The 27,940-nt window shown below is 35.9% G+C and overlaps 2 protein-coding genes across 2 annotated transcripts; one reads left to right on the plus strand and one right to left on the minus strand.

Moving 5' to 3' along the window:
- The first annotated feature begins 1,402 nt into the window (after positions 1-1,402).
- LOC121268072 lies at positions 1,403-5,249 on the plus strand. The gene is made up of 5 exons (XM_041172193.1): positions 1,403-1,827; positions 2,763-2,826; positions 3,041-3,205; positions 4,380-4,445; positions 4,561-5,249. Exons 1-5 carry the CDS (start codon positions 1,538-1,540, stop codon positions 4,756-4,758), a joined length of 783 nt encoding a protein of 260 aa, XP_041028127.1. The 5' UTR covers positions 1,403-1,537; the 3' UTR covers positions 4,759-5,249.
- Positions 5,250-7,920: 2,671 nt separating this feature from the next.
- Positions 7,921-9,849, minus strand: LOC121267153 (transcription factor MYB23-like). Its single transcript, XM_041171018.1, has 3 exons — positions 9,705-9,849; positions 9,121-9,250; positions 7,921-8,458 (listed from the first exon to the last, which is right to left on the minus strand). Exons 1-3 carry the CDS (start codon positions 9,847-9,849, stop codon positions 7,921-7,923), a joined length of 813 nt encoding a protein of 270 aa, XP_041026952.1.
- Positions 9,850-27,940: the final 18,091 nt, after the last annotated feature.

Consider the following 27,940-nt stretch of genomic DNA (forward strand, 5'->3'; position numbering starts at 1 on the left):
ACTTATATCAAAGTTATCTGTTTAAAACTTATTCTTATCAATCTTTTACAAAAATAGCACGAAGTCAGCGAGACAAAGTGATATCCAAAATAAATTAGGATGTCCATGATTTGTTGTCGGCTTGCTGGTAATAGAATAACAGGCTAACAGCTACTTGCACGTGGGTCGGCTGAGAAAAGAGGTAGACCTCTCGGTTGGAATCAGAGACTTATCCGAACCAAAAAAAACACGACAGCACACATCCCCACTCACCAGATTGGGTCTCCCCTGATGGATTTGCACTCTGTATCTTCCAATTCCCAACCCCACCACAAATATCCACCATTCAACACCCTGCGTATGTGTGCATTTATTTCCATTGGATTACAGTTAATACAGCTCAGTGTCCTGCTTCTTGCTGCCCTCCATTGCAATTTGGATCGGTATTTTTTGAATTGTTTTATTAAAAAAAATATTTAAAACATCATATTTTAATTCATCTCATTATTATAATTTATTAAATTTTTATATAAAATATAATAAACAATTTAATTTTTTCAAATTCAAAAATAATAATAATATTAAAAAAAATATTTTAACAAGATTTAATTCAATTTTAAATTTTTATCTAAAACATATCATCTCTCCAAACTTAATTTAAATCTTAATATATTAATATTTTCTTTAAAAGTTTACGCTATTTTCTTGTCATTTTCATTTAATATAAAATATATGATATTTTGATTATTTTTAATTACACTGACAAGTGGGATAACCAAAATATCGATATTTTAAATTAAATTGATATTCACTTGAATTAGAAAATCATATAGGATTTTAATCTTACGTAATAGTATATTTTTCTATAAAATTTTAAAATATAAAAAGGATAGACACAATATTTGTATATATATATTTATATACATATACATATATTGCTATTACTTCCCACCATCAATATGAATATATTTTGAAAAATATATGTTGATATTTTTTTTTTGAATTGAGAGGATAAAATAGAGGCAAATGATTGCATTAACATCAACTTCTGCTGTGTGGCGTCTATTTTCTCAACAACTGACAACGAATAAAGAATGGACGCCTGTTTTTTTCCAAATAATAAATTGAACAATAAAACTCTCACTATAATAATTCTAATAAATAAAATAAATAAGGGGATAAATGAGATCAAACGATGTGGACATCTGCTGGGTTGGGTTGGGATGGGTTGGTGGCCGTTAATGTGGTTGCAAGTGGGTTTGATGGTAAAAAAAAAAAAATTAATAAAAAAGAAAAATAGATTATAAAAATAAATAAAGTTTTTGGTCTCCACGTGGCAACAGCTATAACGTCAATAAAATAATTAAGCATCCTCCGGTGGCGGCGGGTCCCAAAACTCTTTTTTTAACTCTTTCCTATCGTTTCGGCTGCAGATTACGATAAAGTAAAGCGCATTTTCGGAGGAAACCAAAACGAAGAAGAAAGACGCAGGAGAAGACGAAGACGAAACCCTAAAAGCTTGCTTCTTTGTTTTAACTCTTTGTGGTTACTGTTGGTGATGGCGGATTTGGAGAAGGGAGAGTGGGTGGGGCGTGAGAAGGAGGAGGCTGAGGAGAAGGAGGAGGCTGAGGACAACGAGAGGCTTCTGGACGGAATGGCGGTGTTGGACTTCGATTTGCTTTGCTCAACGGTGGCTTTGCAGTCTCAGCAAGGCAAATGGAGGACCTTTGACAGCCTTGGAGAAGATTTACAAGAAGACGAAGGGGAACTCGGCGGGGTCCTTAGGATGTGGGAGGGTGAAGTTCTTGACTGCTTCGAGGATCGTCGCATCGCTCTCGAATCGGCTTGGTGCGTGCGTTTCCATCCCTCTTTCTTTTTGTTCTTCTTTTGCCGTGATTCTATAGGCTGGGGCCGTTTGTTTTTGCGGAAAACTATTTCCCAGAAAACTTTTTGTTTCTCGAGAAAAGAGAGGAGAAGAATAAATTTCCGGTTTGAAGAAGCTCAACTGACTTTGCAGCCATGAGATATTTTTCTTTCAGAAATCTTCTGACGGAAAGCGTTCCGAGGAAAAAGCGTTCAGATCATCTGGAACAAAATTAGTGCAGAAATTCAGGTTTTTAGGAAAGATATTATTCAAGCGTATTATTCTTAGAAAGGATGGGAACGAAAAAGAGATTTCTTTCTTTTTTCTTGGAACATTTTTTATTTTTATTTTTTTTAGCTCCAAATTCTACGGATTTCCTTTACGCTCGAGCAGAATCCTAGTAATTTTTATTTTGTCGCTAGGCTTGGACCAGGAGAGGACTAGTCATGATTTGCGTTGGTTATGTTTTGATTTTCCCTCTCTTCTGGGTCGTTTAAATATTATGGTTTAGTTTAATTCTAATCATAATTCATAGACAATTTTATCCGCTTTTTCCTTGTCTGTCTGCCTTGGTAATAATTTTTGGCACATGCATTGCGTGACTACTACGCTCGATGGGCGTTGCTTTCTTGCTCTTTGAGCTTATGGCTGTGTCGGAAAAAACTAGAAAATGATAAAAATGTGTTGCTGTTTGTACGCATAGTCTTTGCTCTTGTATATGTCCGTCTACTTCGGCTGCCTATTCTTATGATCAATAAAATCCTGTTTATCGATGAAAAAAAGTGTTGCTGTTTGTGTTTTATGGACACATAATTTATTTGAACGGCATAGTTGAATTTTCTTTGTTGTTTACTTTTCCAAACTATTATTCATAGTTTTATTACCCTTGTGGGTGACCGTGTAATATTTGATGTTGCAGTTGTCCCTGCTACAGATTTGGGAAGAACATGAGACGAGCTGGTTTTGGTTCTTGCTTTATTCAGGTAGATTCCGCAGCAATTCAATGGAAATAAAAGTTCAAAATTTTTAAGATTCCCGGAGTGTGTGGGAAGTAACGATGGCGTTTTGATTTGCTTTGCATTTAAGCAATTAAATAGCTTGACTATATTTGTTCTATATTTCACTTCTAAAATTGTTCGTGTTCAATTTATCTTTTAATAACTTGTCTAAAAACTTATCTTTTGATTTTTTTTGTAGGGAGCCGTTTATTTCATCCTTGCAGTTGGTGTTCTTCTGAACTGGATTGCCTTTCTTGTCACCAAGCGGCACTGCTTTCTATATTTGGCAGTTGCTTTTACAATTTGTATAGGAGCATATTTGGGCTTTTTCCGTACGCAGATAAAGAAGAGATTTAACATCAGGGTGAGCATTTTGTCTACCATTGTGTTCAATTCGGCCTCATTCCCTGCCACTGCTTCGTATTGTCTTAGCCCAATGTGTTTATTTTGATATGTTAATCATATTTTTTCTATAAGTTTTGTGTTCGTCTTCAGAATTATGTACCATATTGCACAAGAGTAATTACTTATCAAAAAAAATATTCCACAAGAGTAATGATACACTTACACCTCCTTTACTACTGATTTACTGCCCAAATATTTTTATTTTTTCCTTTTGCTATTTGAATCTAGATTAAAAATCTTAGAACATAACTTTCTTGAATAATCTAGAAGAAAATAAATTCAATGAACCAACTAATCATGTAATTTAATTAAAAATTGAATTTATTTTTAATGAAATTACATGATTACGTTAATTGATTGAATTTATTTTCTTCTAGATTATGCAAGAAAGTCATGTTTTGAGACTTTTAATACGGATTCAAAGAGCCAAAAAAAAAAAAAAAAAAAAAAAAGAGTGGTATAAGAATAGTAAAAGAAATGTAAGGGTATCATTACCCATTGCACAATGGTTTCTCCAAAATCCAACATGATTGCCACCATTAGTTGGGTTTTTGGTTGTCTCTAATCACATGTTCGGCCAAATCTGGCCAAAAATTCTATGCTCTTTGGATGAGCGTAGAAGGTTCTTTTCCACACCTTATTTGTTTGTGGGTCTGTTATGGTATTCAATAGATCTTTCATGACTTTCTTGTATCATTTTCTAGCTCCAACTTGTAACTGGGTGTTCTCTTTCATATGCTTTGCTACACGTATTTACTTGTTTCAATAAAACTTTATATTACTTTTGAAGGGGGTCTGGAAATTGAAGGAATTGTGTTCTGCATGGTATTTAGACTAATATTATTGCGAGTCTTTCACCATAACACATGCATAAAGAAACATCCTTTCGTGAAGGATCTGTTTCTGTTTTGCTTTAGTTAAACTCTCATAGTGGCAGAAATTTTATTCTCTCAGTGGAGTGTGATCAAGCTCTTGATATTTTGAATACCTTCAGGCTCTTCTTTGTTTCCTGCAATCTCAATAAACTATCAGCAAAATTTTGCTGCTTTGTCTATCTAATCCCAGTTATTTTTTGGTTTCCTTTTCCATTTAATGAATGTTATTGAGTATGTGGGAAACATAACTGTTTTCAGGGCAGTGATAGTTCCGTGGACGACTGCATCTACCATCTTGTCTGCCCTTGCTGCATGATATGCCAGGTCCTCATCTTATAACACTGCACAATTTGACCGCATTCTGTAAAATGCTTTGGTAAAATTGGTTAAAACACTAATATTCCTGGAGATTTATTAGTATTCTGTTAATTTGGAGTAGGAGTCGAGAACATTGGAGATGAACAATGTCCAAGATGGAATTTGGCATGGTCGGGGTGACACAATATGCATAGGAGGCTTTCATGAAGGGAGTAAAGCATTATTTGAGCTTCATCAACCATCTCCTGTAACGATTATGGCCCCTGAACCGTGCAACATGCAAAAGGGTACAGAGGGTAGTGATCACGTGTCAACTTAAGAACTTAGGCATTCAGAAACATTGGTCTGCCATTTCAATAGTCGCCAGACCTATGAGTTAATGCTGACTTCCTATGCAATATCTTTCCCTAAGAGAGCAATGTTATGCAGGCTGCATGGTATAAAGCCAGTTTGTTTTCAGGACTTGGCAGTTGCTTGCATCTGAGGGGAAAGGTTACCTGTTCCACCTTCAAAGTGCTGGCTTTGTGGATCTGCAATATTGTCTCGCTACAAGAAAAGTGATGAGGAAGGTGCTCGTAGTTGGATGTACATAAAACAAACCATGCTTTTAAGAGCGATTCCCTGTTCTCTAGTATGTTTTCTGCAATGCTACCCTTTGTCCTGTATTTTATCATGTTCAGTCGCCGATGTGATACATCTCAAATGGTTTCATAAGTCAACTACCTAGATGGAAACCAATTTAAGGTCTGACATATTGTCCAATACGATTGAGAATGATAAATCTTAGAATGAAGAACAGTATTTCTCAAATTTTTAAGGTTTAATTCAATGGTAGCTAATGCCATTGTCATCGTTAACTTCTGTTTGGTGGAATGGTATTTACGATCATCTATCTTTCTGGGTTCCTTTGATACTCTGTTTATTTGGTTGGGACCATGAGATCATGACATTATATGCAATGATTCTTACTTAAAACCCCCAAATTTGTATATATCCAGAAAATCCCATTAGTCGCTTGAAATTAGATTTATTTCCTCACACATTGTTATCAGTCTTGGAATTTGCAGCTTGTGGTGTTGTGTTTGTAGCTGGTGTCATCACGGTCCAACTGGATTGTTGTTTTTCCCTAAAAAGTAACTAACTATATAAGACTAACTTGACTCGAATCGATGTTGAGTTTGATTGAATCGAGCTCAAGCGCCGTGTCGAATAACATGTTTATTTAAAGGGGCGGTGCTGCTCCCACCAGGGCTCCCGCTAGTGGTTTTTGGATTTTTTTTTTTTTTATTTTTTTACATAATTTTTTAACACATTTAAATATTTTTTAAAAAATAAAAAATTCACAATATTATTAAAAAATATTTACTTAATCATTAAGTAAAAAATAATAATAATAAAAAAAAAACTCACAGCAATAAAAATCAGCAGTAGAAACAAATGGTAAGAATAATATTTTCGTTATTTAAAGTCCCTAACCATGAAAAATGACGAGAATATGAAATAGGGTATCTCAACCTCACTTGCTTTCTACAATGTGAAATGAAGCATGCCTTGTAATTTGTAAAAATGTGAGAGAAATCGAGATGCAAACTGTCTCATTTGGGAATACAGGCACGAAAAGACGAAAAACCCAAACCAGAGCTCACTAATTTACATAGAGCAAAACAACCATCCAGGAGAACGGAAGGACAAGGAAGTAACTTAATGCATCGTAGTTATAGAAAAGCCATACACATCTATATGCAACCAAAATTAAAGCGCCACAAAAGAGCATATATATTGTAGTAATTACATATATCTCAGAGAAACAATTGAAAAGGGAGAAAAATGAAAAAGAAAAATAGAGTGTTTGTAGGTGATTATAAGCGCTTGGTCAATGGGTGGTACAGAGCATAATTCTTGGATTTTCACTTTGCTTTTTATCACAACTCGCAAAGAAAAGTAGTGAAGAAGACGAAATGAGAAATTCTCAAAATTTCTTTCTCAAACATCATTTAAATATAAAATATTTTTTTAATTTTTAATTTTTAACTTTTTATCCAATCATTATCTAATCACTACAATTTTTATAAACTTTAAAATAAAACACAAAAATAATACAATTTTTTCAAACTTCAAAACAAAAATATATATATATATATATATTTATAAAATAATATTCACATAATGTTTTAACGTAGTAATATTTTTATTCATTTCTTTTTTCTCTCATTTCTCGAAACTTAACAATAATATTATGAATTTGCCATGTGTTTTTTTGAGAACAGAATGAATTTAATTAATGCCATGTTTGATCGATGTAACAGATCAGGAGTGTTAGATATAATATCTCATCTAATTTTTATTTAAATGCGTGGTACTTGATTGGTACACAAAACAACCTTCAATGTCTACTTTCCAAAATAATTAACCATGAATTTAAACATTTTAAAAGTTATATATGGAAATTTAAAGGTTATAGAACTTTAAAGACGTTAAAAAAAAAAAGAAACTTAATTTGTCATTTTCATTACTAACATTTTGTCTTCTTTCCATTAAACGACATTATCCGTTATGTGATAAATGATTATAAATTTAAATAACGTCATGTGATAAATCATGATTATATATACAAATCTAAATAATTTGAAAGGCCATGCATGGAATTTTAAAGGTTAAAAATACTTAATATATATTTTTTTGATTTGTAACATTTCATCTTCTTTATTAATTTCATATATAATATTATTTTGTCTTATTTTATATTGATGTATTTTCATTAAAATTAGTGTAAAAAAAAAAAACGGATTATGCTTAAAAAATTTATACAATTAAGTTAGAAAATAATTTAAAACTTTCCCTTTTGTTAAGATTAAAGAATATTACCGAGCATTCAAAAGGTGCTCCTCACGCGCGAGCATAAGACTTTCCAGCCCTGGCCTCTCGAAAAGCTGTCGCAATCAGGCAATTCGTTAAAAAAGTATTCCACAAATCGCGGGGGTGTGCGACAAGTTCCATATAAAGACCATGAGGAAGAAGATGGCAAGGACTTTTATACCTAAAAGCTTGACAAGTCGACTTTGAAAATAAAAACCCTAGCCTGGCGCACTCAAATTAGGTCATATCTGTTAGCATGGCTAATAGATGTACGTCTAAAACCATCCCCACACTCTTTAGTAGGCGCCATGCATATGTTCGATTAGATCTTATATATTTTCTGATACTGCTCTAATGGAGAAGATATGCATGCAATACACTATACTAAGTCGTTTACAATACAAACTGCATGCCTAATTAACCTTAATCTTGTACTACTCGAGCAACTTCACCAAGAAATTAAAACACTTGGATTACCATTTCCTGGATATTCAAATGCATGATGCAGCTTAGTTACAAGCTAACCATTTGAAGATGAGTCTCACATACAACTTCCTCTACCTCAAAACAACACTTGAAAGCACTGTTAGTAGATTATCACATGCATTTCTGCTGCTTACATTGATCAATTGACCCAAAATTCATGTCCAGCATCATAGCAAACATCTGGATACATGGAGTACTCTTGGTGCCACCTCGCAGGAGTTGGAGCCATAAATCCAGGGTCTGTTTCAGGCATGAATATTTCCTGGAATGAAAAATATGGCAGCTCCCATATGCTTTGGATTATTTCAGATGGGTTGGACGAACTACAATTGATCTCGTCCTGATCTATCATGTATTGGTTTCTAACATCTTCAACTGGAGGATCAGTACTGCTTGAAGAAGAGATCACATTAGTGGACATATAGATTTGTGGTGACGTCGGGATACCTTTAATGCCATCCATATTTGGCACTTTTGGGGAATCGCTAAGTAGGAGATCTTGACTCCCAGAAGAATCATTCTTGTTAGCTTCAACTTCCTCGGACGTTTTCACCATTTCTGATATAAACGTTGTTGATGACGAATTTTTCTTACCGCGCTTTTTCAGGTGGGCGTGCCAGTAATTTTTTATTTCATTGTCACTTCTTCCTGGAAGCTTTGCAGCAATTGCAGACCATCTAAAATAAATTGAAGACAGTAAGACCGACATTATCAAGTACTCATGTTGCGGTTTAGAAGATCCAGGTTTTTTTATTCACAATAATATCTTCAACATTCGGATTTAACTGAAGTCTGAAAGCTTTTGCTTTTCCATCTTCTAGAAGCCATATATGTTGTAGTTTATGCATGTGATGTCAATCGTGAGAGTTTAAGAAATGCTAATTCGATTGAAAACTTAAATATTGTTGTTAACTTCAAACTGATTCTAAAAGCCTACCAGACTTCAATCACCATTTACAAATTATAATGCACTTTAGACATGTACGTAGTTGATCTGCATGTAGCTGCATTAAACATGATGAGACTTTGAAGTGTCAATTTTTTTGAAAAGACTCACACGACCTTAGAGCAATATTGTAGGTTTGAGCTCAAAAAAATAAAAAATAAAAAAAGAAGAAGAAAAAATAAAGAGGAAAGATATACATATAGCTTCTAATTTGCTTATAGCATGTCCACTTTTTTAAAGTATCCTGCATCCATCTGAATTAAAATCCCACCACAAAAATAGAAAAAGAAAAGAAAAGAAATTTTTTGTTTGTGTGTGTGTGTGTGTGTAATATAGCGAGGTGTGCATTTAAAGAACTGTATAGTTTCCATATAGAATTTGTAATGTACTTACCGATTTCCCAGCAGTTCATGCCACTTAAGTATAGTTTCTTGGTCTTCATGGCTGAAGTTTCCCCGCTTAATGTCAGGCCTAAGGTAATTCATCCATCGGAGCCTACAACTTTTTCCGGATCGCGTCAAACCTAAAATAAAAGAAAGTGCTAAGAAAAATATGTAAATAATTAAAACTAAATCTTTCTGTCAACTGATTTAAACTTTTAAGATAAGTAGTGATTTTATATGATATCAGAGCATAAGTTTCGAGTTCAAATTTTGACTCTAAGCTTCAATTGTTTAACTAAATATTGCATATGTTGGATCACTTATTAAGAGAGAGTTTGTCTCACAAGTTAGTGAGAGTATTAAGATAAGAAATAAACAATAAAATATGTACTTGTTCCTATCAACTTAAATTTTTGAGACAAGTTATCATGATATCACGAAAGTAGGTATAATATATTGATGACAGGCTGAACACGTACGCATATACGTACACCCAAAACAAGTAATATTGCATGCAGACACCCCGAATGATAAAGCTAATAGCTAGAAATATATATAAAGCCTAAGAATATCATCTGCTAATTAATTTCCTACCGGAAGCTTCAGGCATCTGATTCCAATTCCAAATACCGTATCGCTTAATGTAGGCTTTCAACTTCTGGTCTTCTTCAGGACTCCAAGAGGTTCTTGATCTCCCGTGCATTTTCTCACCATCCGAAGTCTTCTTCATCATCATCATCTCTAAGTAGTACTGCGCTAGTCATATATTTCAACTTGCAGAGACCTCAAAACCATATACATGGTTACGAATATTAAATTAATTGCTTCGTAGTACTGTCGTAGGTTTGATGAGTCAAAAACGTGTTTGAGAAATTTGGCTTTTCAAGTGACAATGATTTCTTCAAAAGATTAAAAAGAAAGCTTATTTTATAAGGTCCTGGAGCAGGTCTTAATACTTTATTAATTATATTCAAATGAAATTCATCATTTGAATATAATTAATAAAGTTGATGCATGGCCAAATTGATCATATATATGTGTTTTTTATTCCGTCAACGATCGAGAAACAATATAAGGTCAAGCCAATGGTACGACGTTGTTGTATTAGCAAATCATCAAGAGGATATTAAGTGGAAGATGCATGGAGCTGGATAGCACCGAAGTTCATTATTGAATGGAATTCTTTGTCTAAAAATTAATGCTTGATCGAGTAATCCTTAACTTGAAAAGTTAGTAAATACTTTAAGGTAATATTCCAAAAGAACATTAATTATATATATAAGATACGTACCAGTTATCGAACGGCTAATAATAAAAGTACTTGCATGATCGTAGGACAAAGAAATCTTCCATAAATGACTTTTTAATTAATGAAAGTGGATGACCATGAATGATACATTGATACCCCACTTCAAGAGCATTCTAGGTACAAGCGGTTTGGCATAGCATATCGATGCTAACATGTCATTTTTTATTTAAAAGAAAAATAAAAAAAGAAAATTTTTGAGAAAAGAAAAGGTTATCTATATCATAAAAATTATTTTCGTCTTCAATTCGCACTATTTTATTAAAAGGATGTCTTACATGTAAGTATTAATGCATAATTTAGTACGCGAACTCGTTTGCAAGAAGACTTTTTCCACTTTCAATAGCTAGCTAGGGATATTAAAAGAAGGAAAATGATACTCCTAGCTACCAACAATTTCTTCCGATAAAGTATATCGATTATTATTCTTTTTCGCATTTGTGCATTTATTTTTTTGAATTTTAAAATAAATATAAAAACACAAATGATTTAAAAAAAAATTAGCACAGTCAGTACTCAATTCGGTACTAATTAATGTCCGCGACTACAGCACTACCCTTAAAAGGAATTACAAACATTTAGAAGTTTTCATGGAATAATTCAGCACTGTCATGAATATGTTATATGAAAGAAAAGGGATGCGATATTTGACCTGTTTCAACTTTCTCAACTACGATGACATTTCTCAACTAATTCGAGTTTATTAATTATGTCATAAGATTGTTTAATTTCAACCCTCCGTCCAACATTTGATTGGTTAGTCAATTAATGCATGTACGTGTGGACTGATGCAACTTCAATCAAGAAAGTAAAGAAGATCGAATTAGAAGGAAAGAAGAAAAAAAAAACTTCTGATATCATTCAACCTACACTGTACATCGAGTTACCATCTATTTATATATAATGAGTTAACTAACTCTTAGCAAAAGACTAAAAAGATAAAGGTAACTAAACTATTCAGTAAGGACTAAAGTGGAATTTACAACTTGAACTAAAATGAAATTTATAACTTGACAATATTTACAATAGTCCCCCTCAAGATGAATGATATATATTATGAACATTCATCTTGGACAACAAAGAATGAAAAACATTAGAGCCAAGAGGCTTAGTTAACAAATCTGCAAATTGATGAGAAGAGGAACATGCAATGTTCTGAGAAATCCAGCTTCTATTTTCTCTCTAATGAGATGACAATCTAATTCAATATGTTTTGTTCTCTCATGAAAAACAGGATTGGCTGCAATATGGAGTGCAGCTTGGTTGTCACAAAATAACAAAGATGGTTGAGAATGTGGCTGATGAAAATCAGTGAGCAAAGACTTTAACCATGTTAATTCACAAACTGCATACGCCATAGTTCAGTATTCAGCTTTTGCAGAAGACTTCGAGACAGTGGTTTGCTTCTTGGATTTCGAAGAAATTAATGAATCACCAAGGAGAACACAGTATCCAAAGATGGATCTTCTTGTATCAGGACAACTTGCCTAATCCGAATCAGCAAAGGCTTTTAAATGAACTTTAGATGGGGCTGGAAGAAAAATACCTTGACCTGGTGCCATCTTTACATATTTGAGTATTCTGAGAGCAGCTTGCATATGAGGAACTCGAGGGGATTCTAAAAACTGACTCAAGTAATGAACTGGGTAAATGATGTTTGGCCTGGTATGAGTAAGATACAATAACTTGCCTATAAGCCTTCTGTAGCCAGTTGTGTCTTCAAGCAACTTTCCATTAGACTTAGAAAGTTTATAATGAGAATCCATAGGAAAATTAACTGGCTTAGAAGCCAATAAGCCAACATTAGATAACAACTCTAGTGCATATTTCCTTTGGCCGATAGAAATGCCCTTTTTGGATTGAGCTATTTCCATCCCTAAGAAATATTTGACAGGATTTAAATCCTTTAGTTTAAAATGTGCACTTAGAGATTCTTTAATACTCTGAACTGTGGCGCCCCTGACCCCCATGTGAGGAAACACGGGAATCGAGACGCCGGGATGATGACAACACGGTCACGCATCCCAACGAAAGTGCTAAGTGTGTGTACATGCAACAATGTACAATAAACAACGCAACGGATAATTATAAATAAGTCAACTAAGCACCAGAATTTTTAATACAATCTAACATAAGTAAAATGATTTAAAAGAGTTATATAGTCATCCCAAATAAAAATATGATACAACTCCCAAACCAAATACGAGTGATCCAAGTCACTCCTCGGGCGGAGCCGAATCCTCAGGCTCACCCTCATCCTCCTCTGCATCAAAATCTGCATTACCATAAAACGGTACCGCAGGTAAGTATAAACCAAATAACCACGAGATAAAAACATATTAATGCAACCAACATGGATGCATATGAAGAAATATGCGATAGACCCAAAATATCATTTTCTCCAAAAATGGATATTTTCCAACACGAGCCAAAATTCCATTTTGGCCCAAAAATAATAATCCGTCATTTTCCCAGAAAATGACCTAAATCAATAAAACATCATTTTCCCAGAAAATAAATCACATAAAAAAATCCTTTTATTCAACACAATAGCCCATTAGTCCATTTTACCATATGCACCATGATCTCCCCTAGAGACCATTTGCACGTCTTGGTTTCGTAGCGATGTCCAGTTCCGCGCCTAGTGTGGCGCCCCCGACCCCCATGTAAGGAAACACGAGAATCGAGATGCCATGATGATGACAACACGGTCACGCATCCCAACGGTAGTGCCAAGTGTGTGTACATGCAACAATGTACAATAACCAACGCTGCGGATAATAGGGCTGTGCAAAAAAGTAAGTAACCCGGTACGACCCGAAAAGCGGTTTGAAATAGATTGCGGGTTGAACCCGCTGAAACCGACTACACGTTTTCACAATTGATCTCAAACCCTAGCTACCAGCCTTCCCCATTTCTTTCTGTCGTCATCACCACTTGTAGTCGATTTAAAGCATGAGTTGGAGCATATTATACAGGTTGTTGATCCATTGTTCAACCACAAGGAAATTCCTCAGTTTTATGCCGATTTGGAAAAACAAAAAGAACAAAACAGAGCATTTCATCACGGAAAAAAAACCAAACTTGATAAACTACACGAACAAATGAATGATTAAATTGAAGAAGAAAAGCAGAGCTTGCTTGCATCAACCGTGAGGAGCTCGGTCCAAGCACCATCCAGGAATCCCCCTAAAACCCATATCGAAGGCTCTGCAAAAAATGCCCATTTCATCGCGGGTCCGATGAAAACCAACAAGAACGCGACAACGCAGCACCTGAGAAGAGAACCCCTTTCATCGCAGGGCCATGATTGTCACCGTCACTCGCGAGTGCCATGGCTAGAGCCAGCAGGATCCACGCAACGATGACTCCAGGAACGCAGCTGCAGCCATGGCGAGCTCTCCCACTCCAGGAACGCAGCTGCAACGATGACTCAACGGTTACGGTTTCGTTTCGATTTCCTCCTCTCACTCTCGCTTTCTCTCTCACTCTCGCTTTCTCTCTGCGTTTTTCTTGTACAGAATGGCAAATAATTTCACTTGGTTAAAATTATAATCGACGCTCGTGAACTACTCATCAAACGCAGGTCGGGTCGGGTCAGGCCGTCTTTCTAGTCCTGGAAGCCGGGTCGGGTCGGGTCGGTCCTAAACACTAATTGGATCAGTCAGTGCTCACCCCTAGCAGATAATATAGATAAGTCAACTAAGTACCAGAATTTTTAATACAAACCAACATAAGTAAAATGATTAAAAGAGTTATACAGTCATCCCAAATAAAATAATAAAAGTCTCAAACCATAAACGAATGATCCCAATCACTCCTCGGGCAGAGCCGAATCCTCAGGCTCACCCTCATCCTCCTCTGCATCAAAATCACCATAGAACGGTACCACAGGTAAGTATAAAACAAATAACCACGAGATAAAAACATATTAATGCAACTAACATGCATGCATATGAATAAATATGCGATAGACCCAAAATGTCATTTTCCTTGAAAATGGATATCTTCCAACACACGCCAAAATCTCATTTTGGTCCAAAAATAATAATCCGTCATTTTTCCAGAAAATGACTCAAATCAATAAAACATCATTTTCCCAGAAAATGAATCACATAAAAATCCTTTTATTCAACACGCTATTTTCCCTTAAAACAGCCCATTAATCCATTTTACCATATGCACCATGATCTCCCCTAGGGACCATCCGCACGTCCTGGCTTCGTAGCGATGCCTAGTTCCGCGCCTAGCGCGTTCATGGCCAAGCATCCTCTAGCCCCCGCCAGCAGAGGGGCCACGGAGTTGGCACGAGACCATCTCGTCCGATCCCATTGTCACCCAGCGACAACTCAGGGGACGTCACTTAGTATATTCTTCTCCCGAGTGACCAGAAGAGCTCCACCGAGATAATGCCCCATCTCGGCTTGGGGTCGTGATACACACGCACCTAAAAATCCTTTAACAACATCAACCAAACACACAAACAACTCCTTCCTCCAATCCATCCGACCCTTGTACTCCTCGGACTCAGTCTGACATAACCAACCAGATCACAATAAATTGAGTTAGTGCAAAAATATATTTAAATCACGATAGTTTTTTAGAAAAATACTTACAGTGCTATATAATAATTTTCGAAGGATCACGAAGGTGCAAGAAGTGGCGACACAGCAACGTAACAGTGCAAAATGCACTATGGCCGTGGGTCTCAAAAACTCACTTTTGAATGGGAACGAACCAAGACCCGAAATTGATAGGGTAGGGCTTAGGGATGTCGGTGAAACTAGTGGTGGTGGTGGTTGGCCGTGGGTGGCGGCGTAGAGGATGGTCGAAGACCACAAAACCCAAAACGGAAATGTTGATGGATGTGCTTCACCGGTGGTAGATCGGGGCTAAGGATGGGTGCATTGGGTTACTAGGAGGTCGAGGATGAAGTGGTGTAGAGATGGTGGCCGGAGGTGGCGCGACGGCGGCGCGCGAGCTCAAAGGGTACCGCGGCTTGGTGTTGGGCGTGGGGACTCACAGCGGTGCAAGGGAGGCTGAGGTTGAAGGGGGGTGGTCGCCGGAGGGAGGGAAAGCTAATGGGATGGGCGGTGTCGCCGGACGGAGGCGCACGACGGCGGGCTGGTGGAGAACGACGCGGATGCAGGGAGAGGAAGAAGACGTCGCGCGTGGGAGAGAGAGAGAGGAGAGAAAAAAGAAAAAGAAGAAGAAAGAAAAAGAGAAGGAAAAAGAAAAAGGAAAAGGAAAAAATTGAGGGAAAGAAATGAGGTCCAATCCTCACATCTTGGGTCACCAAAAATGATCTAACGAAAAAGATTTCAAAACAACAAGTCAATTAAAATAATTTAAACGTAATGATAAAATGAAAATAAAATAATTAAATTCAACAATTAATTAATATAAAATGAAGAACAATTTCAATGCATAACAATAATATATTAAGGAAACATATCAAATTTAATTTTCACAATTAAAGATCATAAAATAAATCATTTAAAAATTTGACAATTTTAAAATAAGAGAATAAATTATTGAATTAATAAAAATAATCATTCAATAAAAATACACTAAACTATGGGGTGTTACACCCAGCGCATTCATGGCCAAGTATCCTCCATCCCGTTCGATCCCGTTGTCACCCAGCGATAACTCAGAGGACGTCACTCAGTATATTCCGCTCCCGAGTGACCAGAGGAGCTCTACCGAGATAATGCCCCATCTCGGCTTGGGGCCGTGATACACACGCACCCAAAAATATTTTAACACATGAAAACCCAGTTTTCAGTAAACACATGAACATGAATGCAATTACAAGAAAACCCAGTTTCCTTTACAAACATGATCATGCATGCAAATATGCCATGTACATGAAATGACGCCTTAACCAACAACCAACAACTCACAACACAAACCAAACACACAAACAACTTCATCCTCCAATCCATCCGACCCCCGTACTCCTCGGACTCAGTTCGACATAACCAACCAAATCACAATAAAATAAGTTAGTGCAAAAATATATTTAAATCACGATAGTTCTTTGGAAAAATACTTTCAGTGCTATATAATAATTTCTGAAGGATCACAGAGGTGTAAGAAGTGGCAGCTCAGCAACGTAATAGTGCAAAATACACTGTGGCCGTGGGTCTCAAAAACTCACTTTTAAATGGGGATAAACCAAGACCTGAAATTGATAGGGTAGGGCTCAGGGATGTCGGTGAAGCCAATGATGGTGGTGGTTGGCCGTGGGTGGCGGCGTAGAGGGCGGGTTAAGGCCAAAATGCCCAAAACGGAGATGTTGATGAATTTGCTTCACCTGTGGTAGATCGGGGCTAAGGATGGGTGCATTGGGATGCTATGATGTCGAGGATGAAGTGGTGAAGAGATGGTGGCCGGAAGTGGCGCGATGGCGGCGCTGGAGCGAAGAGAAGGCCGCGGCTTAGAGTTATGCGTGGGGGCTAACGGCGGCGCGAAAGAGGCTGGGCTTGAAGGGGGGTGGTCGTCGGAGGGTGGGGAAGCTAATGGGAGGGGCGGTGTCAGACACGGCGGCGCGCGGCGGCGGGCTGGGAAGGGAGAAGAAAACCCACGGGGAGAGAGGGAGAGCGGACGCAGCGTGCGGGAGAAGAGAGGAGAAAAAGAAAAATGAAGAAGAAAGAAAAGAGATGGAGAAAAGAAAAAGGAAAAGGAAAAATGGAAGGAAAGAAATGAGGTCCAATCCTCACATCTTGGGTCACAAAAATGATCCAACGAAAAAGATTTTAAAACAGCAAGTCAATTAAAATAATTTAAACGTAATGATAAAATGAAAATAAAATAATTAAATCCAACAATAAATTACTTTAAAAAAGAAGAATAATTTAAATGCATAACAATAATTAATATTAAGGAAACCTATCAAATTTAATTTTTACAATTTAAAGATCATAAAAATAAACCATTTAAAAATTCGACAATTTTAAAACAAGAGAATAAATTTTTGAATTAATAAAAATCATCCTTCAATAAAAATACACTAAAATACGGAGTGCTACATGAACAACATAAATGTCACTACTGGCCAATAATATGTCATCTACAAACACCAAAAGAGCCACAAAACAATTGTCTGTTTGCTTTGTAAACAATGAGTAATCTGATTTGGATTGTGTAAATCCCAAATCAACCAAGGCTGTAGTGAACTTTGAGTTCCACTGCTTAGAAGCCTGTTTCAATCCATACAAGGATTTCTACAACTTGCAAACTCGAGTGTCCCCCTTTCTAAGATACCTAGGTGGTGGTTTCATATAAATTGTTTCATCTAAATCACCATAAAGAAATGCATTATTCACATCCAAATGCACTAGATGCTAATTATGAATTGCTGCCAGAGATAGAAAACACCTCAGTGTCACCATTTTTGCAACTGGGGAAAAAGTTTCTAAGTAATCAAGCCCTTCCCTGTGAGTAGAACCTTTGGCAACTAATCTTGCCTTATACATCTCAATCGAGCCATCAACATTAAACTTAGGGCTGGTTTGGATTCAGAGATGAGATGAGATGAGTTAAGATAAAAGATGAAAGTTGAAAAAAATATTTTTAAAATATTATTCTTTAATATTATTATTATTTTGGGATTTGAAAAAAGTTGAATTGAGATTTGGAAAAGTTGAATTGTTTATTATATTTTGTATGAGAATTTGAGAAAATTGTAATGATAAAATGAGGTGAAATAAAATGAGATGAAATGAAATGAGATGAAATACTTTCTAAATCCAAAAGGGGCCTTAGTCTTATATACCCACTTACAACCGATGGAATTTTTATCTGTAGAAGGTTAGTGAGAGTCTAGGTATTATTTGATTTTAAGGTAGCTAACTCAATGGACATAACATCTCTCAAATGAGGATTCTTAACAGCTTGATGATAAAATTCAGGTTCTCTTTTAGATGAGATAGAAATGCTAAAAGCTTTATGAAAAGGAGACAAATGCTTATATGATAAAAATTCAGAAATGCTATATTTTATACATTTAGAACCAATATATTTTATTTATTTCATTACATTATTATTAGTTTTAAATGGAAAAATGATTAAGATGAATAAATCCGAGTTGTGATTTAAATTGGTTAATAGCATGATTTATGCATAATTTTATAAATTGTGATTTAATTGGACAATATTTATTCACATGCACAACATATTTTTAATATTCTATTATTTTATTTATTTTTACTTTATTTTATTTTTAATTTTTATTATTTTTATAGGTAAACAAAAAAATTAAAAAGCACCAAAAGAGAAGGCTGGGTGACCAAAAAAAAAAAAAAAAAAAAAAAGAGCAAGAAAAGTAAAAAAGGCAACCAAAAGTAAGTCAAAGAGGACCAACACTTTTACATATCTGGGTGTTTGGATTTTGGACGGAAGCAACATATAGAGGGCTTTTGGATTTATTGCTCAGGTACGACGCAAAGACTTTTTTCGTTTTGGAGGCTAGAAATGGACGCAACACGCACAAATAAAAAGAAAACTTTTCGGCTGAAAATAAAAGAAGATGTAAAAAAGGAAAGAATGCAGCGCCGCTTGAAGAATCTCGAGGATCCAACTATTGCACTCCAGCTCTCTCCTCCATTGTCTATCACATCCATCTCCATTCATTTGGCTTGCTTTTTTCACTCTCTACTATTTATTTAATTTTAGTTTAAAGTTTGTGATGTATTTTTGAGGTATTTGTCTTTTTTGGACATTTTATTTGTTGTTTATTTACTTCGTGTTCTTTATTTTTCTCGTTTCTTTAAGCTTTCATTTAACAGTGATTACAATTGCTATGGATTGATTTTGAGAATTTGTGATTTGAATACAAGGATGAACTCTAGAATCTTGATTTTGGGACTTTTCAATTCTCAATTCGTATTTTGTCAATTACTTTCTAATCTAGTTTAATTCTTAGATTAGTTTTATTAATCTCTTAGTTTCATTCCATATTAGATCGATTAAAGGTTAATTAGGACTTAAATAATTTTAGTTTTATTATTTAATTTTTAGATTAATTAAGATTGTTTGGTTTAGTTGATTCTTTGATTGTTAATTTCAATTTGTTGGTCTTTTACATTTTATTTCGACACTCAAAAATCTAAAAATATGAATCTAGTCCATGACTAGTGCCCTTTTCATTTTTGTTGCACTCTTCCATTCATTGCACATACCATCATTTTTATTTTCTCTTTGTGAATATTTTTACCGTTTTAAACGAGTTTGATTTTAAGTAATTTTCCTTGGGGAGACGATCTAGGAATTTATTCCTAATTATTACGGGACACCCTCCTGCACTTGGGATAGCCTTTGTGCTACTCATTTTTGAGTGAGTCAAGATTTTGGCGCCATTGCCGAGGATAGTTGCTTGACGTAAATTTAGACTCGTTATTTTTTTTATTTATTTTTATCTCAAATGTTTCTTTCACTATCTTATTTCTGATTACACATTTCACTTGTCAGCTACTACTCAGTCACTTGAACCTTACTTATGCTATTTGGACTATTGTTTAATGTCATGGGTGAGAGACAATTCAAATAGGTTGGTTAGAGTTACATTGAGCACTGAGAGTAGTATACACAGCTCAGAGATAGATTACTTTTCTGTTTTTTCTATAGACGAGGACATTGAAATTGAACAAACGATGGCTGCACTTGCACCACGTACTCTTAGAGATTATTTGTAGGCCACTCGCACCACTACACCATCATGCATTATTTTACGAAACGATGCACCTAATTTTTCTATTAAGCATGGCATGATGTCAGTGATACCTCAGTTCCATGGGATGGATTCTGAGAGTCCTTATTAGCAGTTGACAGATTTTGAGTTGGCCTGTACTACTTTTATCAATAGAGCCACTACTGATGAATTTATTAGACTTCGTTTATTTCCTTTCTCTTTAAAGGATAAAGCGAAGATTTGATTTAATTCTTTGAGGCCTAATTCTATCTCTAGTTGGTCTGATATGCAACGTGAGTTCTTACAAAATTTTTTTTCCTTTTCAGAGAACTCAGTATTTACAAGAGCAGATCAGCCAGTTCAATCAGAAATCTGATGAGAGTTTCCAGGCCAGCTGGGAAAGGTTTAAGGATTTGGTGAACATCTGTCCACATCACGGTTTTGAATCCTGGAGGTTGGTGAATTATTTTTACACTAGTCTCACTCCACAATGCAAGCAGTTTTTTTAGACTATGTGCAATGGAGAATTCTTTAGCAAGGACCCTGATGAAGCATTGCCATTTTTTGACTATCTTGCTGAGAGCGCACGACAATAGAACACTCATACTGATTGAGTTTCATGGACAGCACAGCCACTGGGGGCTATTTCTGGTGGGGGCAGATATGAGCTTAAGGAGGACACTGACATTCAAGCCCGAATAGCTGCATTGACTAGAAGATTAGAGGTCATGGAGATGGAAAAAGTGAAGGCCGTGAAAATAGTAGAGGCATGCTCTATATGCGTTGATTTGAACCACAAACCCAAGATTGCCCAATTATGACAGTATTTCAGGAGAGTGGTTCTGAGCAGATACAATCAACAAACTATGTTAACAGAGCACAAAATCAGCCTTTCTCTAATACATATAATCCGAGGTAGAGGAATCACCCAAATTTCTCATGGAGGAATGATCAGCCTGGCCAGTCTCCACCACCTTCTCAACAGCCATTTCATCAGGCTGCTCCTCAACACCAGTATCAGCCATATCAGAGTTCTCAGAGCTATCCTTTTGTAGCACCTCCAGGATTTCAGCCTCTTGTAGATGTACAGAGTTCTCAGCCTCAATCATCTGCGAAAAAGTCTCTAGATGACAGTATGGCACAGATGGCTAGTACATTTCAGCAATTCATGCAGATTTAGGCCACCACAAACAATCAGAACACTCAGGCCATAAATGACTTGCGAGGCACCATCAATAAGATGAGCACGACATTGAGTACTCTAGAGAAAGGGAAATTCCCAGCACAGCCTCAGCCCAATCTTCAAGTATACCGGCAACAACAACAACAAGTGCATAATGTCTCAGGAGAGGTTTTTGAGACAGTGAAGGCCGTTCTTACTCTGAGAAGTGGAAAGGAAGTTCCCCAACCAGAGATGACTATGGACACACAGGTAGTTGCTCCTACACCTGAAGATGCAACAGAGACTGGTGAAGCTGAAAAAGAACTAGAGGTATTGAGACCAGAGTTGAAGAAGCCTGTGAGTGTAGATGCTGAAACTAGTAGGGGGTACCAACCTGTGGTTCCCTATCCTTAGAGATTGGCAGCTGACCAAAAGATTAAATACCACACTGAGCTTCAAGCAAGTAAAGATTAATATTCCACTGTTGGATGCCATACAACAAGTTCCTTCATATGCAAAATTTTTGAAGGACTTGTGCACAGTGAAGAGGAAGCTGAATGTAAAGAAGAAAGCTTTCCTAACGGAGCAAGTCAGTGCATTGATATTGAGCGAGACTCCTAAGAAGTTTGGAGATCCCGACTCTCCCAACATTTCCATTATGATCGGTGAGTCACGCATTGGGAGAGTTTTACTTGATTTGGGGAGTAGTGTGAATTTGCTACCGTTCTCAGTGTATGAGCAGTTGGGATTGGGTGAGCTGAAAAAGACCTCCATCATGCTATAGTTGGCTAACAGATCAGTTAAGGAGCTGAGGGGTATTGTAGAGGATGTGCTGGTCCAGTGGACAAATTTTACTACCCAGCGGATTTTGTAGTTCTTGATATGCAGTAGCCAACCTCCACTATTTACCAAGCACCTGTAATTCTTGGAAGACCATTTCTAGCTACGTAAAATCATTTGATTAATTGCAGAAGCGGAGTTCTGAAACTTACTTTTGGGAACATGGCACTTGAGTTGAACGCTTTCAATGCTTGCAAGATGCCAGCACATTTTGATGACACAAGTGATTTGAATGCTGTGGAGAGTTTGACACCAACAAAATTTATTTGCTCAACTTTTCCTTTCTCTGATAATGATTCTATTTTTCAGACACTTGAATTTTTATTTGATGAAAAAACTGACCATGTTGATGAAAATGTCTTTGAATTTTTGGACTGTTTTACAGATTCTTTTTTACCACTCGAAGTATAATTTGCAGGCGCGAGATGGAAACCCCAGTTTGAAACTCTACCACCACTAGACATACTTAAATCTTCAGAGGAAGAAGTTCACCAGTTGGAACTGAAACCACTTCCACAAGATTTAAAGTATGTTTTTCTTGGTCCTGAAGAAGGCACTTTTCCTGTGGTGATTTCTTCAAAGTTAAATAAGAAGGATGAAGCTCAGTTGATTGAAGTCTTAAGAAAGCATCGAGTTGCAATTGGTTGGACAATAGCCGACATCAAAGGTATTGATGCTGCTGTTTGGACCCACATAATCCATCTTGAAGATGATGCTAGACCGGTTCGTGATGCTCAACGTAGGCTCAATCCTACCATGAAGGAAGTTGTCAAAGAGGAAGTGCTTAAACTGCTCACAGTGGGTATCATTTACACCATCTTAGACAGTAAGTGGATAAGTCCAACTCAAGTAGTACAAAAAAAAATCTGGTTTAACTGTTGTTAAAAATGATAAAAATGAGTTGATTCCAACTAGAATGGTTACTGGTTGGAGAATGTGAATTGATCCTAGAAAACTTAATTCAGCCAGTAGGAAGGATCATTTTCCTTTACCATTTTGGATCAAATTTTAGAAAGAGTGGCTGGTAATGCATTTTATTGCTTCTTGGATGGATACTCTAGTTATTATCAAATTGCTGTAGCGCCTGAAGACCAGGAGAAAACCACTTTCACCTGTCCTTTTGGCACCTTTGCTTTTACTAGAATGCCTTGCCTTTTGGTTTGTGTAATGCTCCAGCTACTTTTCAGAGATGCATGATGAGTATTTTTTTCTGACATGATTGAGGATATTTATGAAATATTCATGGATGACTTCTCTGTTTTTGGAAAATCTTTTGATAGTTGTTTGCATAATTTGGCACGTATTCTCTAGAGATGTGAGGAAAAAAATCTTTTACTTAATTGGGAGAAATGCTAATTTATGGTTACTTAGGGCATTGTCTTGGGACATATTGTTTCTTCTGAAGGTATAAAGGTCGATAAGGCCAAAATTGAATTAATATCTAAACTCCCTATCCCTAGGACGATTAAGGATATTTGTTCTTTTCTTGGTCATGTTGGCTTTTATAGGCAGTTTATTCAAGGGTTTAGTTTTATTGCAAAACCTTTGTGCACTCTTTTACAAAACGATATTGAATTTGTTTGGACTGATGACTGCCAAAAAGCTTTTGATACCCTTAAAGAATCGCTTGCCACTGCCCCTATTATGCAACCCCCGCAGTGGGACATTCCCTTTGAAATCATGACTGATGCAAGTGATTATGTCTTGGGAGCTGTTTTGGGGTAGCGTGTGGATAATAGACCTTTTGTGATTTATTATGCTAGTAGAACCTTGAATGATGCACCAGAAAAATTACACCACTACTGAAAAAGAATTGCTTGCAGTGGTTTTTGCACTTGATAAATTTCGGGCCTACATTCTTGGTTCTCCTGTTACTATTTTCACTGACCACTCTGCTCTTAAGTATTTGTTGGCTAAGAAAGATGCAAAACCACGCTTGATTCACTGGATTTTACTACTTTAAGAGTTCAACATCAACATTAAGGACAAGAAAGGAGTTGAAAATGTGGTAGCAGACCTCTCTAGATTGCCATCATCCTCCTCTTCAAATGTCGGCCTTCTTCTTGATGATAGTTTCCCGGATGAGCAGCTGTTTGTGATTAATAGAGCTTCCTGGTATGCTCACATAGTCAACTATCTGGTGACTGAGCGAATGCCTTCTGAATGGTCCACCCAAGATAAGCGTCGATTTCTCTCTGAGGTACAACACTTTTACTTTGATGATCCATACCTTTTCAAATATTGTTCGGACCAATTGATTCGAAGATGCATTCTTGATGATGAGTTTTCTTCTGTGTTGAGATTTTGTCATATGGGTGCATGTGGTGGTCATTTTTCAGCAAAGAAAACAGTCGCTAAAATTTTGCAAAGCGGTTTTTATTGGGCTTCCATGTTTAAAGATGCTTATAATTTTTGTAAGGCTTGTGAGCCTTGTCAAAAATTGGGATCCATTAGCAAAAGAGACATGATGCCTCTTTCCCCTATTCTCACTTTAGAAATTTTTTATTGTTGGAGAATAGACTTCATGAGACATTTTCTAGTTTCCTTTGGAAACACATATATTTTATTAGCTGTGGATTATGTTTCAAAATGGGTGGAGGCCGTCGCTTGCAAAACAAATTACCAACGTGTTGTCCTAAAATTTTTGCAATCTCTGTTTGCTTGTTTTGGCATGCCCAAAGTTATCATTAGTGATGTGGGTTCTCATTTTTGCAACAAACCATTTTCTGCACTCATGAAGAAATAAGGTATCACACATCGAGGTTTTACCCCCTTTCACCCTCAAACAAATGGGCAAGCATAATTGGCAAACAGAGAGATAAAAATAATTTTAGAGAAAACTATCAATCCTAATCGGAAAGATTGGTTAGTTAAGCTTCTTGATGCTTTGTGGGCTTATAGGACAACTTTTAAAATAAATCTAGGGATGTCCCTTTATCGATTAGTTTATGGTAGAGCTTGTCATTTACCTGTTGATATTCAGCATCGTGCTCTTTGGGCTATAAAACATGTTAACATGTCACTTGATGAAACTTCAGGGTTGAGAAAATTGCAGATCAATGAATTGGATGAAATTCGTCGGGATGCTTATGACAATGCTCAGCTGGAGAAGGAACGCATGAAAATTCTACATGATCAGAAAATTCATCCCAAGCATTTCACACATGGCCAGGAAGTTCTTCTTTACAACTTTCGCTTACATATTTTTCCTGGTAAATTGAAATCTCGATGGAGTGGGCCATACATTGTAAAGAAGGTTCATCCTCACGGCGCGGTAGACATTGTCAATCTGAAGAATGATAATTGCTTCACTGTCAATGGACTACGTCTAAAGCCGTTTCTGAAGGTCTTTGGTCCACACGAAGAGATCTTGCTTGTGCAAGATTACAGGGAAGTGTTTTGATCTTTCCCCCCTTTACAGCTTTCTTTACTTGCATTTTGTTTTTTTATTATTTATTGTTTTGCTTTGATTTGATATTTCATGTTGATTTGTTTTTTGTTTTGTTTTTTTATTCCTGTGCACTTTGTTTTCTTTCGTTCGATTCATTGAGAATCATGTCTCTCACTAGTTGGGGGTAGCATGTGTGCACAGACCTAAAACCAAAAAAAAAAAAAAAAAAATTTGTATTAATGTGATGTGCATTGATACACACATGATTGACACTCTATTTCTAGTATTTTGTGAAATCTGAGCATTTTGGTGGAGTAGTCGAGTGGAATCATTTTGTGAAGATTTATTTTCAAGCTTAAGCATAATGCATGGTTTTGATGCATCATATTTTGTTGATGTGTGGCTTGAAACACCGGGATGCTATACTCATTGAGATGAGACTTTGTGAGATTTTTGTAGAATGAAGGGTAAATTTTGAAGGACATTTTGCACATGCTTACGCTTGTAGTGTTCTTTATTTACTGTTCACTGATTTAACACAGGAGAAGTAAACTGCAGGACTACTGAGCCATGTTAAAAAAAAAAAAAAAAAGAAAGAAAGAAAGAAAAAAAAGAGAAAAGAAAAGAAAAGAAAAAAAAAGAAAAGAAAAAGAGATTTGAAAAGAATAGAAAAAAAGGGATAAAAGCGACTTGCTTTCCTAAGTAAATGGCTAGAAATAGTTACCCAAGACTTTGGGGGTTGAGTGTTCAATCTTTAAAAACAGAGTTGGCGTGAAAACTGCTAGTCCCCTAGTCCCTTGGGCTTTGAGGTAGTTAGAATCAGCAATGATTAATCTTAAGGTTGAAAAATCCTATGACAAATCATGGCTAGTAATGAGAAACACAACCAGTTTAGCTCCACACACACATTTGAGTTCTGAGTCATTTGCCACAATTCTATGTGAAAGATTGTTGAGATAGTCTTGGTGGGTATAGCCCCTGGGGGTTAAGTAGTAACGTGTCACTTTTGTGAGAATTCAGAATTGTGTTTGATTGTATCTGTTTGGATTTCGATCTTTATGCAATATTCATCTCAATTAATTTTCAGTATTTTGCTCAAGGATTAGCAAAAAGCTAGTTGGGAGGATGTGATTGAGCTGAGTTATTGCATATTTTATACATTTAGAACCAATATATTTTATTTATTTCATTACATTATTATTGATTTTAGATGGAAAAATGGTTAAGATAAATAAATCCATGTTGTGATTTAAATGGACAATATTCATTCACATGCACAACATATTTTTGATATTCTATTATTTTGTTTTTTTTACTTTGTTTTATTTTTAATTTCTATTTTTTTTATAGGTGAAGAAATGAAAAGGCATGAAAAAAATAAAAAAATTAAAAAGCACCAAAAGAGAAGGTTGGGTGACAAAAAAAAAAAAAAAAAAAAAAGAAGCAAGAAAAGTAAAAAAGGTAACCAAAGGTAAGTCAAAGAGGACCAACCCTTTTACATATCTGGGTGTTTGGATTTTGGACAGAAGCAACATATAGAGGGCTTTTGGATTTATTGCTCACCTACGACGCAAGGACTTTTTTCGTTTTGGAGGCTAGAAATGGATGCAACACGCACAAATAAAAAGAAAACTTTTCGGCTGAAAAGAAAAGAAGACGTAAAAGAGGAAAGAACGTAGCGCCGCTTGAAGAATCTCGAGAATCCAATTACTGCGCTCCATCCCTCTCCTCCATTGCCTATCACATCCATCTCCATTCATTTGGCTTGCTTTTTTCACTCTCTACTATTTATTTAATTTTAGTTTAACGTTTGTGATGTATTTTTGAGATATTTAGCTTAGACTTTTGCGCATTTTTTTGCTGTTTATTTACTTCGTGTTATTTATTTTTCTTGTTTCTTGAAGCTTTCATTTAACAGTGATTACAATTGTTATGGATTGATTTTGAGAATTTGTGATTTGAATACAAGGATGAACTCTAGAATCTTGATTTTGGAGCTTTTCAATTCTCAATTCGTATTTTGTCAATTACTTTCTAATCTAGTTTAATTCTTAGATTAGTTTTATTAATCTCTTAGTTTCATTGCATATTAGATCGATTAAAGCTTAATTAGGACTTAAATAATTTCAGTTTTATTATTTAATTTTCAGATTAATTAAGATTGTTTAGTTTAGTTGATTCTTTGAATGTTAATTTCAATTTGTTGGTCTTTTACATTTCATTTCGACACTCAAAAATCTAAAAATATGAATCTAGTCCATGACTAGTGCCATTTTCATTTTTGTTGCACTCTTCCATTCATTGCACATGCCATCATTTTTATTTTCTCTTTGTGAATATTTTCACCATTTTAAACGAGTTTGATTTTAAGTAACTTTTCCTGAGGAGACGATCTAAGAATTTATTCCTAATTATTACGTGACACCCTCCTGCACTT

The sequence above is a fragment of the Juglans microcarpa x Juglans regia genome, chromosome 5S (assembly GCF_004785595.1).
Source record: "Juglans microcarpa x Juglans regia isolate MS1-56 chromosome 5S, Jm3101_v1.0, whole genome shotgun sequence".
NCBI lineage: Eukaryota > Viridiplantae > Streptophyta > Magnoliopsida > Fagales > Juglandaceae > Juglans > Juglans microcarpa x Juglans regia.